This window comes from Vanacampus margaritifer, chromosome 2, assembly GCF_051991255.1.
Source record: "Vanacampus margaritifer isolate UIUO_Vmar chromosome 2, RoL_Vmar_1.0, whole genome shotgun sequence".
Classification (NCBI taxonomy): domain Eukaryota; kingdom Metazoa; phylum Chordata; class Actinopteri; order Syngnathiformes; family Syngnathidae; genus Vanacampus; species Vanacampus margaritifer.
Genome location: NC_135433.1, coordinates 17,010,357 through 17,029,989, shown reverse-complemented (window position 1 = coordinate 17,029,989; position 19,633 = coordinate 17,010,357). Strand labels below are relative to the sequence as shown.

General features: G+C 40.2%; 1 protein-coding gene across 1 annotated transcript; it reads right to left on the bottom strand.

The window, feature by feature from the left end:
• Positions 1 to 601: 601 nt before the first annotated feature.
• icam3 (intercellular adhesion molecule 3) lies at positions 602 to 16,769 on the bottom strand. Its single transcript, XM_077556995.1, has 11 exons — positions 16,363 to 16,769; positions 14,617 to 14,886; positions 12,079 to 12,408; positions 11,387 to 11,626; positions 11,008 to 11,271; positions 8,788 to 8,895; positions 7,521 to 7,781; positions 7,168 to 7,326; positions 5,437 to 5,655; positions 1,955 to 2,197; positions 602 to 1,566 (listed from the first exon to the last, which is right to left on the bottom strand). Exons 1-11 carry the CDS (start codon positions 16,418 to 16,420, stop codon positions 1,364 to 1,366), a joined length of 2,355 nt encoding a protein of 784 aa, XP_077413121.1. The 5' UTR covers positions 16,421 to 16,769; the 3' UTR covers positions 602 to 1,363.
• Positions 16,770 to 19,633: the final 2,864 nt, after the last annotated feature.

Sequence of the window (19,633 nt, the reverse complement as noted above, 5' to 3'; positions counted from 1 at the left end):
TTGAAACCCTCTCTGTCTTCCTCTTGTATCTGGTGGTATGATTAATTTTGGTCAAAAATTAAGAATGCCACATACTTTTAGTGATCAAATGTAAGAATACAGTTTACAACAACAATAAAATACAATGAAGTAATATAGAGTAAATAATCATACTTTAGGGCACACATTATCCCAAGCCCACCATTTTGAAAAAAAAAAAGCATCCTCAGCTGTTTTGAGCCAGCATCATGCTAACCATATAGACTCATGATGTCACTTACTAAAGCACTAAAACACGTGTGAACTGTTTTCAAAGTTGTCTATAATTGTTCAAGTAAAAAATAGTGTAATTATAGAAATTTTACTTTGGAGGCAACCCCCCCCCCCCCCCAACATATTTAACTTATATGTGCTTCCCCCTCAAGCCATGTGTCTCCCTTTTTTACCGGATGAGCGAAATGGATGTCCCTTCAAAAATGTGGTCACATGACCAACTTCTTCTATGGTTTTCTAAATAATTGGGGTGGAACTGCTTGCCCCTTGACACAAATTACCCTGCTCTCACCTACATACAAAATTAAATTTTGGGCTTGACAAACTAGTGCAAAACACTAGTAGTGAGTAGTGATTTCAAAAGCAATTTTGTTTAAAAAGCCACAAATTTAATAATAAAAATCCTCTCAGTTATAAATATGTACAGCAAGATTCACAAATGTGGACACCACTTTCACATTGCAGTGTTTTGTCCACTCTTCAAATACAAAGTTTTAAAACACATACAATATTCAATAAAGCATGAAAAAAAACATTCATTCATAGAAAAGCGTCTCAAAGCAGACACAGAATTCCCTAAACTGCACCAGGCACAGAGAAAGAGAGAGAGGCTACAGAAGCACAAGTGCACAGTGGGTAACGGAGAGGACCGTGAAAGGACAAAAGCCTCAGTGATTGACACACGTCACGTTGTTTCGCAAATCAAGCACAGTTGATTAGTCAAGAAAAGTAGTGCACTTTCTCAGTTCAAACCGCAAAGGCCTAAAAGCCACCGCACGCTTGTGTCAGTTAGTGAAACAATGTCATACAAACCACACCACACCAGTTAGGGTAAGAAAGCAAACATCCATCCATCCATTTCATAATTATATTAAACTCCCTTTTGTGCTCATTAAACATTCAAGAGCCAGCTTATGCGGTCTCCTTTTCTTTTTTTCTACCTCTCCTTCCAGTGAACCAGATAGTAAATACTGACGCGTACAGCGCAAGGCAGAGCCTTTAAAAGGATCTGATAAAGAGTCAAATCTGGAAGAAGGCATGACTGTGAATCCAGTGTGAGTCAGCCACCAGACATTTCGTCCTTGTGGGATGGGGGGGTGACGCTGTCCCATCACGACAGCTTGGTCATAGGGAACTGCGAGTCCCAGCCGTTGTGTGCCACGTTGGCGCTGTGGCTGCTGAGTTTCGGGTTCTTCAGGCTGTAGCGGCGCATTTTGGTGTTCTTGTAGTAGATGGAGTATATGAAGAGGAAAATAGCTGAGATGACCACCACAGTGGCTGCCACAAAGCCGGCGATGAGGGGCAGGTAGTCCTCTGCAGTGGCAACAACAGAACCCAGCAAAGACTGTCAGTTTGTTCTTTTATATATATATATAAATTTTTTATTAATGACTTAACTTGTTTTAAATAATACTACAATTCTTAAGCAGAGGGACAAATTGTTATGTGTGGTTTTGCCAATTTTAACATTTTGGCTATCCCCACATTTCTTACTGCACGCACATGAAAACTGTTTGCACTCCTTGTATCTCTCTGATATCATAAAACAGACACAATATATCTTTGCTGGACGCCATTTGCGTCAAAGGGAAAAGATAACTCATTCATGTTTGTACCGTATACATGAAGCTGTAAGACCTTTGAAAAAGAGTTGAGGAAGATGACATTAAGGTTTTTTTTTTTGTTTTAATAGTGGCACTACCTTTTGGGACCACTTCAACCTCGTGGGTGACCGAAGCCACGTTGTTGACGGCCATGCAGATGTAGCGGCCTGCCTCCACAACAGAGATGTTGTCTCTGGACTCCCAAGAGGTCTTTTCGGCGACGTTTGACCAGTAGATGGCGGGTGGTGGCTGACCGTCTGCTTCACACACAAGCTCCTCGGGGTAACCTCGGAACAGCGGGACGACTCTCGGGAGCTTTGTGGTGTTGATGACCGGCTTGTCTGTTCGAGGCAAGAGTAGGCATAGTTTGAAAACATACACCTAATCGTTATTTTGAATACAGTAAACCCTTGTGAATCATTGGAAATATGTTCCAGACTCACAAAATTAGCAATCCTGTTCATTGGAAACAAGTGCGTTGGCGGAGGGAAACATCCAAAACCTGCAGGACTCTGGCCCTCGAGGACCGAGTTTGGACACCACTTCTCTAGCGCTTCAAGCGTATGCCGCATTTGAGGAAAGTGGAAAGTCTGACTTTTCCGACTTCAAACTAGAAAGTGTGTAAGAGAACACCCATGAGGTTGCTTGATAGTGGTGACCCCCTAGGAGAGACCAATCGTAAATGGCAAAACAACGTTCAAAATTTAAACAGATATGTATTTATCCTGATTGTTACTTTGTTATTTAACATATGTTCACGTAGCACAACGTGATTTGGAATGACTGCGTTAACTAGAACAACAAACAATTTATTGGAATCAGCCATCTTTGCCGTTTACATTTGCTTCGAACGCTTTAAGGTCGGAACTGCGACAGTTCAAGTGGGATGAGTTCGACTTGCCATCTTTCTTGAATGCAGCAATACAGTACTACCAAAATTCGAAGATGCATTACACTTGGAGCTTACTATAGGCCTTGAAACTGAGCTAAATGTTTGGGGCGATGTGTAACCCTAACCCAAGAAAATGACAATTCATGTGACGCGCCTTAAATTTTCGTACGCAATGACAGTACTGCATTTTAATCTTCACGTTTTTAACCGCCCTTACTGACCGAAGTCAGCTGGGATAGACTCCAGCACGCCTGCAACCCTCGTGAGGATAAACGGTTCAGATAATGCATGCATAATGGATTGATGTTTTCAATAATATAAAAGAGTGATTCTCAAAGTGTGGTACAAGTACCACGAGAGGTATGTGTACTCTTTCTATTGGTATCCAGAATCATTCAATGATATACAAATCAAATTTACAACATTTAAAACACACAATGCAATCAAACAGAAACGTCCAGCAATGCATACAGCATGTTTAAACTTTTTAAAATCCAGTACTGTTCATTTTGGACTTTTCAAATACAGTAAAGTACAACTTTTTAAAGTATAGCTAATTTGTATTTAACTTTGGTACAATACATTTGCATTTAATCTTTGACAACTGTTCTGTTAATTTTACATTTACTTAAATACTGTATATTTTGTTAATTTAACTTACCGGTAATACATTTTAATTGAATTGTTATTTAGGTATTTTTCTGTTAACATTCAAACGATGCTAACAGGGATGTGATTTGACCAAAGTGAAATTATCTGAAAATTTAGCCGGGGGTCTGGGGGCCGCATATCAACGTATTGAAACCTGAAAAGTGCAAACATGATCATTATTATGTTATAATATTTTCGAAAAAAAGGGGAAAACTGTCAAATTAATTTGAAAAGTTTACCACCTACCTCAAAATTCACGACTCTATCAGCAACTGGTACAGGTTGTTGGGGTGGATCACGTCTCTCTATTACTGCTTCCGATTGTGATGTCAATAAGGGATGGAGGCCGTAAAGTTTTGGAGTTTTCGTTTGGGCACCGAATCCTCCAGCGATGGAATAATTTGTTGTTCTTGACTGGAGTTCTTTCACGTGTTTTTTGCTCTTTGCGTGACTTTCAAGAGCTTTGAAACCTCTCCCACCATAGTCAATGGTATCATGGCACCAAATGCAAAGCGCTTTCCCGGCACGATGGATCTTCCGAATAAAGTCACTGAACAAATTCGTAACAATCTTCTTTCCAACATTTGTAGATATATCCTTCTCTAACCAGTCCCATCGAAACTTGTTTTTTACGATCTTGTCAATTTCCTTAAGTCGCGGAGCATCTTTGCGTTCAATCACGGACATCTTTCTTTAAACACCCGGCAAAAACGTGTGAGAAATGAACAATGGCATACAGACGCTCCCCTACTTACGAACATTCGTGTTACGAACAACGGTACATACGAACATGTCTGCGCGCATGCGCGCATGTCAAGAAATGTTCGGAAAGAGATGCTATAAGTTAGATTTTTTATTGCGCACCTTTTTCCGAGTACTGTAGTGCTTCTTTCCGCCGCTAATACCGACGCTTGGCGCTGTGAGAGCTCACCCAGCATTGGAGGCTCAGCAACGTGTCGAGGAGGAGGAAGAAGAAGAAACGCCTGTCGCTCATAGATAAAGCCATCGCACTCTTCGAGCAGCAAGACCCAAATATTGAACGTTGCACAAAGGTTGCAAATCAATTGAATGATGCCATACAGTGCTACCGCATCATTTATGATGAAAAAAGAAGAAAACAGTGCAATCGTAGTTAGATCGCTTCTTTCGGCCAGTTTCTAGTAAATCCTCCAAGGAAGATACTCATCAACCCTCATCTTCTTCTCCGCGACTCTCAACTTCTTCCTACATTGAAGTTACGGAGGAGGAAGTAACTTTTGAAGCCCATTCCAGTGACGACGAAAAACCTCTCATGATATAAAATCCTCCTCTTCCTCCTCCATCAAATCCTTAAGCATCGAGTACATCTTCCAAAAGTAAGTTAAACTTCATTTTATTTATCTTATTACGTACATGTACATACTGTGTGTGTCTCTCGCTCTCTCTCTCTAACATACGTAGTACAGTACTGTACGTATTCTCTTTAAACATAAATTATAATACAAAATATAGCACTGAAGCAACTTACGAACAAATTCACCTTACAAACGATCGCTCGGAACGTAACTCGTTCATAAGTTGGGGAGCGTCTGTACTCCTATGCCTTTATAACAAGCGCGTTTATTGGTCAACACGGAGACTTCAGCCAATCGCAAGATCCGTTTCACTTCAGCCAATCGCAAGATCCGTTTCATTTCAGTTACGGAAACACTAAAATGGAATGCTGTAGAGACGAAATCGGAAATTTTAAATTTTTATTTTTGGAGATAAAAAAAGCGGAATTCCGCGAATTAGCGGAAAAATCACATCCCTGTGTTAAGAGTGGCTTATGATAAATAGACTTTTTAGGAATAAAACTCCTGCATCTACTACGTTGCTATATCGTAATATTGGTCATTACTCTGATTTGTTAGGTGACGCTTGGTGTAATAAGTTAGAGAACCACCGCTATATTGTATTCATGTAAATCGCTTTTAAAAAAAACATAAAAAATGGTCGCTAAAAAAATCTGCAATATAGCAGGAGCAAACTGTCATGGGGGCATGAAAGATGACTCACAGTTGACGCTGAGGCTGATAGCATGTGACATCACGGAGGGTAATAGCCGCGGTCCGGCCGGTCCCAACTCCAAGAGGGCCTCGCAACTTAAAGCGGCTTGATGATGCGTTCGATTGAGGAGGAAACTTGCACTGGCAGATACGTTCACCGGCATCCTGGTCGTGCCCGGTTCACACGACATGTTCGAATCTTGCAGGCAGTCGGCCAATCGTAGAGGCTCTGAAGGACATTTTTTGGGGGGGAAAATGAATCTTGCTATTTGAATTTCCACAAAAAAGCAGTGTTGACATCGCAAGTCTATCTTGCAAGATTTCAAACTAACCACATCTTATATGAAAAGTGTATGAGGTTAAGTCAAAATATGAAAGATAACACACAATTTTTTTTAAATGACAAATACCGGCCTTACTATAATCAATCAAATGTTTGATGGGACAATGGTCAGATCATTCGAACAACTTAAACAACAATTTGGGCTTGAACCTAACGATTTATACACCTTCAAATAAGACACTATCTTATGAGCCATAAAGAGCGAGAGATACTAAGTAGAAGCCCAAACAAAGTAGAGGAATATTTCATTTCTGTGGCACAGTCAGGCAGTCCAAATAAGAAACATCTTTCTCATTTATATAAAAGGATATGTTATGACACTTCATTAAATACACTAGATATCAAGGAAAAGTGGGAAATGGAACTGAATACTATAAATCAAGACAATATATGGGAAGAGTTGTGTAGGGACAGTCACAAAGGATTGAGAAGTCAATTATGGAATGAATTTGATTGGAAATAAAAAATTAGGTATTTTAATACTCCTCTTAAGATTTCTAAATTTGTAAAGGCACCCTTACCTGGTAGGTGCTGGAGGAATTGTGGGGGAATTGGTGACTATCTACATATCTTTTGGGACTGTCCTATAATTGAAAGATTTTGGAAAAATGTTAAGGTAGAAATGGAAAAAATTGTAAAAAGTAAATGTTTCGTTAGATCCGGTGGTGTACGTACTTGGCGATGTGACAAAGGGTCAATATGATTCAAGACAAAGGAATATTTTACGGATTCTGTTATTGATTGCTAAGAAAATTATAACGGTGAATTTGAGAACTATTTCTGCACCAAATATAGCAGAGTGGAGACAGAGACTTAAGCAGGTTTACACCATGGAACAAATGACTGCGAGGCTGCAAATGACAATGGCTCTTTTTACTCGTGGATGGAAAGATGTGGTGTCTTATCTGAACTCTCTTTAGAAAAGCAGAATGATGTATCTTGGAATATTTAACTCTGATGTTTGAATTCTTGTTACAGTGTACGCATTTTATTTTATTTTTTTCCTCGAACTCAGTTTTATTCTTTTGATTAAGGGGTTTGTTTTGTTGTTTGTTATCGGTTAAGCATAATGTTGTGTTAATTGTGAAAATGGAAAATAAAAAGTTCAACAACAAAAAAGACAAATACCAATTTAACAACAAAATAATATTACAAGATCACATTTGTATAAATTTTTTGGGAAAATCTGTTACTTTTTATATATAATTTAACATTACAAGATGGTACGCATAAAGTATATATACATGTGTGTGTGTGTGTATGTGTGATATCTACAACTATTTGCTTTGTCAACGATAACACCAAATTGAGATTTAGACTTTTTTTCTCTCTCTAAATATGGTTATAGGTTTAGCATACTTTGGAATTGGAAGATTCTTTGGCTTTATTTTTCCTTACCTTTGACTGACGGCTCAATGGTTCGATTGCCGTGAAACCAGCGCACAACGAGGCTTTGTGCCGGAGCCACGTTAGTGATGTCACAATGTAGCTGGCACAGCTTGCCCTCCAAAAAGATGGCCTTGTTGATTGGACGGACGGTGACACTGTCTGGCATTTCTGGTTGTGGCCATTGAAAAAAGGGAAAAAGACAGAAGCACACATTAACGTAGTGACTCCCAACCACTCTGCAGTGAGAGTATATTAGATAAGCTTCTCAAAATTGTCCAATTTTACTCACTCACGCCAAATAAGTAAATTTCTACCATTAATTTCATTTATTTTTTAGATTTAGAGAATAAAATGATACACACTGTAGAGGGTGAAGTTCAGAGGCTTCTGGCAAATGACTTGCCCCTGGAGGAAGGCAGTGCAGAGAGGAGCAGAGTCCCAGTCTTTGTAGGTGTCAGGAGTCCAAGTTGTTTCGTTGAAGCGCAAAGCATGCCCATCCAGCCAGGCCATGGCTCGATGGGCATTGGAGCTGGTGAACAGGCACGTGGCATTCTGGCTTTCGCCTTTGTATTTTAGCACCAAGGTCTCTGGGTGTATCCTAATGGGGCATTCATGGTGCTCACCTGTAGAATCAATGGGAGATAAATAGAAATATCACAACAACATCGAGAAAAAAAAAGATGGATTGTGTACAGGTGCTACAATTTGACTCGAGAATGGGATGTATGGCAACAAGGGGCCTTTCCATACACACATGCAGTGCTGCAGTGCAATGTAGCGCTGACATTTGGGAGTTTGTAAAACAAAAGCTGTTTGTCAAGGTTCAACAGGAAAGGAAGGCAGTCAGGAAGGAAAGACCCTCCCAAGTCTGCTCCTGTGGTCTTCGTGCTGGACTTGAACCCAACATCCACCACCTCGGTCCACATTCCTCAATTCACACAAACTCAAACCTTCCAAGGGTTATTATGTGGTGTTGTTTTAATATAAAAACGATAACACAGTTAAAACCCTTCATTGCAAACACAGTGCGTATTTGTTCTTCCGATTAAAGAAGCATTTCAAATGTGTGTGGTCTTCCTCTGCTAACCAAAACAGCAAACAACCGCAAGATTATTTTTAGAAAACTGTCATATTTTTATCATTCACATTAGCAACCGTTTTACTCACTCGGCTGTGCTCCGTTCGACAGCGATAGCTCAAAAGTCAGGAAGACTGAAATAAGTAGACACCACTTGAAATCATCCATTTGACTTTTTGTTTTTCTCGCCCCCTCTCGTAACGGCTCTCTCCCGGCTTCCGTTAGCTAGCCAGGGGTGGCTCCGGCCGGGCGGCGTCCCTCTCCCGTGTGCGTGTTTCAGCTTCTCCCGGAGGCAGCTGAGCGACCGAGCTAAAAGCTAAAAGCTACATGCTCGGCTATTCCGTGCTCCTCCCGCCGGAGAGGAAACATGACAGTGGTCCTGCCTGCTGACCCACCCCACCTCCTTATTCAGAGTGACTGCCAGTGCTGTGCTGTGCATGCGCAATCACGCCACAGTTACGAACATGGAACGTGAACTGTCCAACGACTGAATTTACATTTATTAATGGTCATTATGTGGATACTACTAACACAATTAGTATTTTTGTTACCACATAAGACTTCGTCGCTCCCATCATCGCAGTCGTTCTCTCCGTCACACTTCTGACGAGACAAGATGCAGGTTCCACTAGCACACCGAAACCAGCCTGGCTCGCACCCTGTCACACATACGCACACACAAATACAAACAACCCTTCAATGTCACACACACATATATATAGAACAAATTTCAGGGCGAAGGAAATTCCCCTTCGATGTGCTGCTGTAGTTTCTTCACTTAGAATTCAAAGATTTCCACATTTATCTTTATTTGTCGGTGAATAGCCGAACACAAGGTGCGATAGAAGTTGGCCAATCATCAACTAGTCCAGGGTGCACTGGACCACTAACCCAAAGCTGGCTCCAGTTATCGTCCTCTCTAGTGAGGACAGGCAATACAGTAAATGCAAATGGTTGGATGGATGGATAATGTATGCATCTGTCTGCTGTGTGAAATTTGTTGCTGACCTAAATTATAGACTACCTCTGTAGAATTGTTAAAATGTCAATTTAAAGTGGAAGGCAGCCCCCCAAGTTTTCCTATGCAGCCCCACTAGTCTAAACACGGTATTCTGATTAATATTGCGTTTGTGGGATATGAGTTAAGCAGCTAAATCCAACCATTTTTATCCTTCTCAGAGGGCGGCCATTTTGCCACTTGCTGTCGACTAAAAATGATATCACAGTTACTTAGGGCTCAGGTAACAACCAATCATGACTCAGCTTCAGAAAACAGGTAAGCTGTTGGTCATTGGGCCTACCTGAACCCTGAGCAACTAATGTAATTTTCACTTGTCAGCAAGTGGCAAAATGGCCGCTCCCTGAGGGAAATAAAAACAAGGTTGGTGGGGGTACATACAGACGCTCCCCAACTTACGAACGAGTTACGTTCCGAGCGATCGTTCGTAAGGTGAATTTGTTCGTAAGTTGCTTCAGTGCTATATTTTGTATTATAATTTATGTTTAAAGAGAATACGTACAGTACTGTACTACGTATGTTAGAGAGAGAGAGCGAGAGACACACACAGTATGTACATGTACGTAATAAGATAAATAAAATGAAGTTTAACTTACTTTTGGAAGATGTACTCGATGCTTAAGGATTTGATGGAAAGGGGGGGGAGGAGGAAGAGGAGGATTTTATATCATGAGAGGTTCTTCGTCGTCGCTGGAATGGGCTTCAAAAGTTACTTCCTCCTCCGTAACTTCAATGTAGGAAGAAGTTGAGGGTCGAGGAGAAGAAGATGAGGGTTGATGAGTATCTTCCTTGGAGGATTTACTAGAAACTGGCCGAAAGAAGCGATCTAACGACGATTGCACAGTTTTCTTCTTTTTTCATCATAAATGATGCGGTAGCACTGTATGGCATCATTCAATTGATTTGCAACCTTTGTGCAACGTTCAATATTTGGGTCTTGCTGCTCGAAGAGTGCGATGGCTTTATCTATGAGCGACAGGCGTTTCTTCTTCTTCCTCCTCCTCGACACGTTGCTGAGCCTCCAATGCTGGGTGAGCTCTCACAGCGCCAAGCGTCGGTATTAGCGGCGGAAAGAAGCACTACAGTACTCGGAAAAAGGTGCGCAATAAAAAATCTAACTTACAGCATCTCTTTCCGAACATTTTTTGACATGCGCGCATGCGCGCAGACATGTTCGTATGTACCGTTGTTCGTAACTCGAATGTTCGTAAGTAGGGGAGCGTCTGTACAACATATTATTGTAAAGACATGTTTTGGCATGACTTCTGACCTTTGGTTAAACCACAATTAGAATGCAAATAGTCTTTTGCTCGGCCTTAACCCCTGACATTTGAATTTTTGGTCTGTTGCTCTGCTCCTTCCCCTCTCCTGTTCGGTCTTTAGGTGCTCCAAGTGAGGCTGTTCGTAAGGACTCTGCATCGACCGACCGGGACAGGTCCTGAGGAGGACAATTCTGCCAGAGGAGTTGACATGTAGCACTTTATTTAATTTCATAGACTCTCAAGCTGTTTTAACTTTGTGACATATCATGTGATAAATGTCGCCCACTCGTCATCTATTAGCCTGGTCATCCTGGAAGATTGATTGTTTTTTCTAAATAGCTTATCTTCGAGTTTTCCCTTCCCTGCATGAGGGTTCTAGACTACGGATGCCGTTTGTGAACTGTGTGCCTGAGAAGCACTTTGAGAGTCTTTTATGATTCAGAGCTATATAAATAAACTTGACTTGCTTCAGGAGTGTGTATGAACCTCACCTTTTACACTCACTGTGACATGTTTAAAGACGGTCCCTCTTTCGTTACTGGCGTGGCACGTGTAGACGCCTGTGTTGTGTGAAGCCACATTTGGGATCAGCAGACGGGAAACTCCGTCTTCATTGAACTGATCTAGGTTGAGGAAAGGGGGCGCACTCCAGGAGTACTCGGGTCGCGGGTTGCCTCTGGTGGAGCACTTGAGCCATACTTCTGAGCCCAGCTCTACTTCAACGTCTTCCAGCTCCTCTATCGGGGAGGGTGGATCTGACCACAACAATTCGTGGAGAGGACTTCAGTTTTCTCTAACAGCATTTCAACATTCTGAACAGCAGACATAGTGGTCAATGGCAACAGAAGAAAATACAACAGACAGACTCACATACAACATTGAGGTCCACTGTGGCATTGACCATGCTTGTAAACAAGGTGGCAACAACAACATACTGCCCCGTGTCGTATCTCGTCAGCGTCTCCGGCAAGTCCACCTCCTCTCCGTCTTTGTACCAGGTGATCAGAGGTTCGGAAGACCCACCCCTCACGGAACAGGAGAGGTTGTGAGGAGCGTACTCCACCGCAGTGTAGTTATTTGGACACGTTAGCTCTATGTCTTCCGTGTCATCTGAAAAAGGAAGACCAAAATGAGTGCCAAATGGCTCTTGGAACCCTCTTTTTCATGGTGATATCTTAAAAAGAAGACCAAAATTTGATGCCATGCTAAGCCCACATTAGATGGCATAGATGTCGATTTTGCATCACCCATCTGTCTATGATACCTGCTTCCAATATCCAGGTGCCAATTACCAGAAGCTAACGCTAATCTGCCCTTTACTAGTTTCGATATGATAGCAGGGCATTGCACCTTGGCAGTTTCTGCACAAAAGTAACAGTGTGCCAGACAGTTTAGTTGCTTGAAAGTGGCTCTGGGTGCAGTTGTTATGTAAATCAGATTCACCCCACTGGTATACATACTGCAGAGGGCAGAGACTTTAGAGACAACCTTTTTGTAAACACATATTAGGAAAAGCTGTTCAAAAAATCCTGTGTCTCAATGAATACTATACACATACTTACATTCAACAGTGAGGTTGAACTCGGGTGAAAATACACTGAGTTGCGGCCCCTCAGGTGTCAGGTCCAACACTGCCTCGCATTTGAGCTTGACAAGCTGCTGCTGTTCTGAAGATGGTTCAAAGTATTGATAGTCGTAGCCCAAGACAAGATCAACGGGTCCCTTATTGGACCCCTCAGGGCGTCTTTCCATGATGACTGTTTCGCCTTTATACCACCGCACTGTGACTCTTTGAATCGGCGCTATCGTGCTGATGACGCATTTCAGTTCAATCGACTCTCCTTCTTTTACAACAGAATTGTTGGCTTCGATGAAGATCTTTTTTGGAAACGCTGGAGAAGGAAGAAAATAAAAGGGATCAGACAGTCATATAATTTGATTCCAGTGGGCTGGGCGATAATGGGGAAGATAATAATCACAATAATTTTTTATTGATGTTGAAATCACGGTTGATAAACACGATTACTCACTGATTCCAAAACGTACTATTTATTCAACTACCAAAACTCAATTTGAAATATAGCTTAAAAGAACAACCACAAAATGAGTTAGTGACAAAGCAGAATAGTATATTAAGTAACAAAAAAACAAACAAAGCAATAAGTAATAATATGAAATACCGGGTGTTTCTGCTGTGTGTGCCTTGGCCTCTTAGGGGCAGTGTGGCACAGTACATGCATGGAGTCTATACTTACAATGAGATAAGAAGATTAGAAGAAGAAAGTTGTGGTTCAACATTATTATTGTAACTCGTTTTTTTCACATATTAGGATAAATATCGCTATGGCCCTCAGTATTGTTATATTACCTCTTTTTTATGTGTTTCAACAATACTTGTGTGTGAATATTGGTTACTTTGAAGGAATATCACACCCAGAACTCAATGCTAATTTTTTATAGGATTTTATATTGACTGCTAGCATTAGCACTGAGCATGTTTGTAGAGTATGTGTTGTAAATGTAATATGCAGTGTGTGTAATTTGTTGTGTGTGTTTAGACTAGTCATTCACCTTTTGATGACACAGAATTAGAAGTTCTGCATTTTGCTTAAGGAAACTTTAACATGTCTACCAAGGAAGATTGAACCCACAACCTCAGGGATACCAGATGACCACGCTACCACTGATCCACGCTATCACTTTTGTTTATAATTTTAGAACTTATGAAATGTATATGCGCTAGTGATGCCTCAGCAGAGGCAGCATCCAGAAGTCCAATTCTTTGCTTTGCGTATTATTCATCCTCTCAAGTTTTCTCCTTTACCTATATATCATTAGATGTCCTTTAAAATAAATAAAATATTGATTTTTTACTGTAAGTTTCTCAGTATAGACGCTCCCCTACTTACGAACATTCGAGTTACGAACAACGGTACATACGAACATGTCTGCGCGCATGCGCGCATGTCAAAAAATGTTCGGAAAGAGATGCTGTAAGTTAGATTTTGTATTGCGCACCTTTTTCCGAGTACTGTAGTGCTTCTCTCCGCCGCTAATACCGACGCTTGGCGCTGTGAGAGCTCACCCAGCATTGGAGGCTCAGCAACGTGTCGAGGAGGAGGAAGAAGAAGAAACGCCTGTCGCTCATAGATAAAGCCATCGCACTCTTCGAGCAGCAAGACCCAAATATTGAACGTTGCACAAAGGTTGCAAATCAATTGAATGATGCCATACAGTGCTACCGCATCATTTATGATGAAAAAAAGAAGAAAACTGTGCAATCGTCGTTAGATCGCTTCTTTCGGCCAGTTTCTAGTAAATCCTCCAAGGAAGATACTCATCAACCCTCATCTTCTTCTCCGCGACCCTCAACTTCTTCCTACATTGAAGTTACGGAGGAGGAAGTAACTTTTGAAGCCCATTCCAGCGACGACGAAGAACCTCTCATGATATAAAATCCTCCTCCTCCATCAAATCCTTAAGCATCGAGTACTTCTTCCAAAAGTAAGTTAAACTTCATTTTATTTATCTTATTACGTACATGTACATACTGTGTGTGTCTCTCGCTCTCTCTCTCTAACATACGTAGTACAGTACTGTACGTATTCTCTTTAAACATAAATTATAATACAAAATATAGCACTGAAGCAACTTACGAACAAATTCACCTTACGAACGATCGCTCGGAACGTAACTCGTTCGTAAGTTGGGGAGCGTCTGTAAATATACATGTTTTTTTTTTTTAAGGTGAATTTTACATTTTATTCCATTAATTTGGTGGAATTCCGATACATTTGCGAATGTATTTTAACAATCAATATATGTATTTCTAATGGATTATTATTTTTATTTTTTTAAAGAACAGAAATATTGTGTGTTTACAGTTACAATGATTTCATGTTAGGGCAGAATAACATTCATCACACGCATGCTGTGCAAGCAACACAATCAGTGTCCTTTCGCAATGCAGGAACTTGCATACTGAGCAGTTTGGCATATGAATAGCTTTCCTTAGATTTTAATGTCTTTATGAACGTAGCCAAATAAAAAATGGATTAATTGCCCATGCCAGGCCAGCCATAGTGTATAGCAGTACTCACTGTAAACAACCACGCTTGGCTTCTTGGAGCACTGCGCTCGCCCGCTTTGTGGCGCCGGGCTGAGGAAGCATGCGGGCGAGATGTTCCACGACTTGAGTGCGTCCACACTCCAAGTCAAATGGTGCACAGGCTTCAGGCCCGTGCCACCTAGCGGAGCCTCCCAACCCATCCCTTTGTACAGGGGGTCGGATGTGCTGCAGGTGATCGATACGGGGTCTCCGTATCGCACCGCCACCCTGGGGGGGCTCAACTCGATGGGGCAGCAGGTACCTGCATGAAGTGATATGATTATTGCTTCAGTCCGCAGTTATTGTAGAAATATGCAGTAGTGCTGTGAGATATGAGTTGAATTCATAACGTGACTATGCTTGTAACTCAAAACACAGGGATCTTAAATAGTTTTTCCCCACTGAAATGACAAAATGCCATTAATCCATTACAGACTTCACCACAAACTAATTTTGATGTTTTTTTTGTTTTTAATAAGGAAATGTTCACTCTATAATATTGTATTTTATATAAACAAAAGTAGTTTAATTAAATGCACTGTAAAATATTAAACAGTTTGTGCATCACGATTTAATGCTGCAATCCAACTCATTGTGCTGCTCTTGCTTCCGGTATGTCCACCTTGGCCACTGGGAGGCAGCGTAATACTGAACAGTCATGCAGACAAACAAAGAATAGAATTCTTCTTTTACTACTCCTCAGCATGCATCTGTAATATTTGTCATTTCTCGTACTGGATAAAGAATATATGCCTGTGAGTATTGTTATTATCTGTATATAACATTTTTTTATATGTACAAAGTATAGTTTACTTAAACAAAATTATCTGGAGCCAGATTTTATTTTGTACGGAAGCGTATTGCTGCCACACCAAGAAAAAAACAAGAGCCATATCATGTTTTAACATGATAAATATGTTAAAACATGAAACTTCTCATGTAAAAATATGAAACTTATCATGTAAAAATTTGAAAATTATCATGTTAAAACGTGATATGGCTCTTGTTTTTTATTCTTGGTGTGGCAGCAATACGCTTCCGTAATTTTGTGCAACCACTTGATGAAATAAAATTGGGTACCATTTTTCGCTGTGTATGTGCTGTTCTACTATTTGAGTTGCAAAACCGCAACTATCAAAACTAACTGTTTGCATGTAGGTAAAAGCATAATAATTAACAAGTAAGGAAAAGCATGACAAGAACAGAGAGCAAGACTTTCTTGGGGCTCCCAAGCATGTTGGGAGCCCCTGTGAAGCTCCACACGCCCTAGCCCCTCCTCATCAACACATCAGTAATCCCCGCCGATTGTTTAAATATCAGTCAGCAAAACATTTTGCAACACAATTTGTAATTTGGCATACTTGTTTTCCCTTGTGGATAAGTATCTATCTATCTATCTATCTATCTGTCTATCTATCTATCTATCTATCTATCTATCTATCTATCTATCTATCTATCTATCTATCTATCTATCTATCTATCTATCTATCTATCTATCTATCTACAGTACTTTTTTTTAAGAAAGAAATTGAAGCCACGTTGTAGTCAATTGACACCACCAATTTGAAGGTTCAACTGTAGCTGGGTCTTATGTTCCAAATTATGGTTCTTAGCAGATACACTTGCAGAGAGAAAATAATGATATATACAATTATTTATGTATCTAATTCTTTATTGAATATTTGGGGCAATTGTTAAGAAGAGCATGCTAAACTAAAAAGCAAAGAGGTGTGCCTACCTGTGGCACTGAGCAGAAGTCCCACCAAGAGCCGCACAAATGTTGTCCTTTTGCCCATTTTACGATGGCAAAAAAAAGTTCCTTCTTGAGTGATTCCTTTCCCGGCCGGCTCAGCTCCACTTGTGTACCACTCTACTTACTGCCTTGCACAAATGTCAAGTACAGGAGAAGGAGCAACAGAAAGAGAGAGAGAAAAGGAGGTGCTTTCACTTGATATGTGTGTGTGAGAGAGCGAGAGATTCCTGTCTCCAATGAGTCTTACGCTGCAAAGCCAACACGCCAGCTGCATTCGCGTGCAGATTGGGACATCAAAATGACCACCCATGTCACAAACACGCAGTTGTTAAATGTCAAATGTATTGTTTGTAGACACACTGAAGGCAAACATATCCAATCAAACTTCTTAATGACACTAATAACGCAATCAGTTTTTCTCGATGGGTGGAAGAAGCTATAGCTGTACATTAGGGTTTCCCTGTTTCCCTGGCTATGTAAGGGTTGTTTGAGATTACAACCTCAAGACTATTAATTATTTTCTGTTAAATATTGTATTGTAATGTATTTGGTTCTTTAAAAAAAAGTTGTACCAAGGAGAGTGTTGCTATTTTGATTATTCAGAAATATTTACAATAAAAGATCATAGAGCTCTGCTGACCACGGTAAATTGACAGGGGGAGCTTGTTTTCTTTTTTCTTTTTGTTTGTTTGTTTATTTTTCTGGCACAGCTACTATTCCACTGAAAGTTTTAGGAAATTTTAGTTCTTGTACTTGTAGATCTTGGAGTCTTGAGTGTTTTATGTTTAGAACATTTTACTTTACAATTAATTGTACATGACTTTGCCATAAGAAAAAAAATCAATGCGTCTTTTGAATTACACACTCCTGATTCGTCGCTGAAATTAATGTTAGTGTTTATTTTTCCCCACATTTAAAAAAATGACTTTAAAGAGCTTCTTTGTACCACCATCCATCCAGTGTAAACCACCCCAGTAACCACACAGGTAGACAGGCATCATAAATCAAATAAGGAACACTTAAATACACATAAAAATAAAAAATAAGATTAGAATAGATTAAAAAGTAGGAATAATAGAAATAGAAGGGAAGAAGTCTGGCAGAAGCACATACATTTGTATGCAAGGACATGTTGGTGTTATTTGTGTTTGGTGATGTGCTCATACAACACAGTCACCGACTGCTGCTTCAATGAGTTGGAATATTTGTGTGTGGGAAAAAAAATTCATATGCCTCATTTAAGGTTGGTAGAATGTGTTTTATTGCCCAAATTTACAGTAGTTGCTCAGTTTTACACCTATATATTTGCCACATAATAAATATCTTGTACAATTAATAATGGTGACAGAAACTGGAACTGGATGTTTCTGTTATCAGCATTTCCTATGGGAGAACACTTATGATAACAAGATATGAGAGTACTTTTGAAATAAGTGGGTTTATAATGAAAGTAAAAGCCTATTGTGTTGCTTTGAGGATGGCGCCAGCATAAAATGTGTACTTTGCGCACCCCCACCTAGTCCATTCACTTCCTGTTTGTAGCGCATTCACCAGTAGAAAAAGAAAAAGGACAGGAATTTCCAGGAAACGCAGGATATGTTTGCCATTAATGGAAGTTCGGGAAGGGGGACGGGGGTGGGGGGGGGGGTGAGGGGTGTGGGTTTTGGGCGCTTTTGATGAGTCACCTTTGGATGAATTTGGGGGGACATCATGAGATCCAATACCCGCTGGATCACAAGTTCCACAAAGCTCTCTGTCAGCGTCAAACAAACTCAGCATGAAAACATTTATTTATTTATTTATTTTAAATTAAAGCCAAACATGTGCAACAAGGGGAGGCCCAGGCTAGAGGTGCAGTCGTTACTGTGAGAAAATGTTGAAATCTCGGCCATGTTGCTGAAACCTTCTCACTCCATCACATCACATTGCGTGCCCTTTTCTCCACCCTGCCCTTTAGCTGCAAGATGGTTTATACAAGCTTTTCGATAAGATACTGAAAATGTCCACATTAATGAGCGTTAACCATCCACCATTTCTGTGTGCATGTGAAACTAAAGAATTGCCATCTTGTCTAATGACTGGCTATTGGAGAAGACATTCATTGTAAAACTCGACAAATTATACTCATATTGGACACAAAAACATGGAAGTGATTCATTTTCCCAGTAACAGTCACTTGTTGCTGGGTTGTTGCTAGGCAGAGTTTCATAGTAAAGAGAGAGTAAATATTTACCAGAAATCATAATAACATTCTCTTAACTGGAGACCCAAATTTTCAAAAACTCTAAGAGGTGACTAACAGTAATAATAATAAAAATATTCAAATAAAAATGACATGTTTTGTGCTTATGCACATGCCATGTCACCAAGATATTGTTGTGAAAGTGTTGTCAAGGAACAAACATTTTCTTTGGAAAGAGTTGTGAAAGATTAACAATGGAACAGGCTTGCAAGCAAGATTGCAAGCAAAACAGAATGCAGACCCCGAATGAGTAATGAGGAATGTGTTGCCAGATAGCGCGGCCCTGAATCCAAGCCACTTGTATGTTTCAGACTGACGTCAGCATTTGGTGGCCAGATGCCTTGCTCCAATATCACCCCCTACCCCCCTCTTTAAAAAAAAAAGAAGAAAAAAATCCAGAACATTAGTGACTTAGTGAAACAAGGCAGAGTGTAATGTGATCGTAGCAACAGTGGTCCTTCTGTGTGCGCACATTGTTGCGTGTCTGTTGAGCCTCTTGTGCAACAGGGAGGAAATCATCCAAGTGTCTTTCTTGACTCCCTTTTTCCTTCAAATGCTATCCAAAATACTGTAAAAACTGAACGATAAATCATAGTGTACGCTTCTCATTACTCATCAGCTTTTCAAAAGCGGGATGGCTCAAATATCAGCTAAATATATATACTGCCACCTCATCCAAACTGCGATATCAGGAAGTGTGAGATTGCCAACTTAAAAAAACCTCGTTGGCCTGACTTCTCAATTAAAATGCATTATACATAAAGTTAAATAAAACTGCGACCTACATGTAAAAAACAAACAAACAGTTTTTAAAGACTGAATGAAAATTTACTGAACACAAAAGTTAAATACAACTGAACTATAGGCAGTGATTGATATACCACTACATAAAGTGTAAGTACCACATATAATGCAAAAATATGAAAAAATAATTAAAGGCTCAAAATGCTGCCATCACAAACTTTGACTAACGCATACAGGCATTTTTCTTCTTTCCTTGTCAATAAAAAAACA

Bases quoted from the DNA above. Each gene is read 5' to 3' on its own strand.
- icam3 (XM_077556995.1), bottom strand. From the start codon at position 16,420: ATGGGCAAAAGGACAACATTTGTGCGGCTCTTGGTGGGACTTCTGCTC. The intron at 14,887-16,362 runs GTAGGCACACCT...CACTTCATGCAG, and splicing joins ACTTCTGCTCAGTGCCACAG to GTACCTGCTGCCCCATCGAG. The intron at 11,272-11,386 runs GTGAGTCTGTCT...TGTTGTGGTCAG, and splicing joins AGTGGACCTCAATGTTGTAT to ATCCACCCTCCCCGATAGAG.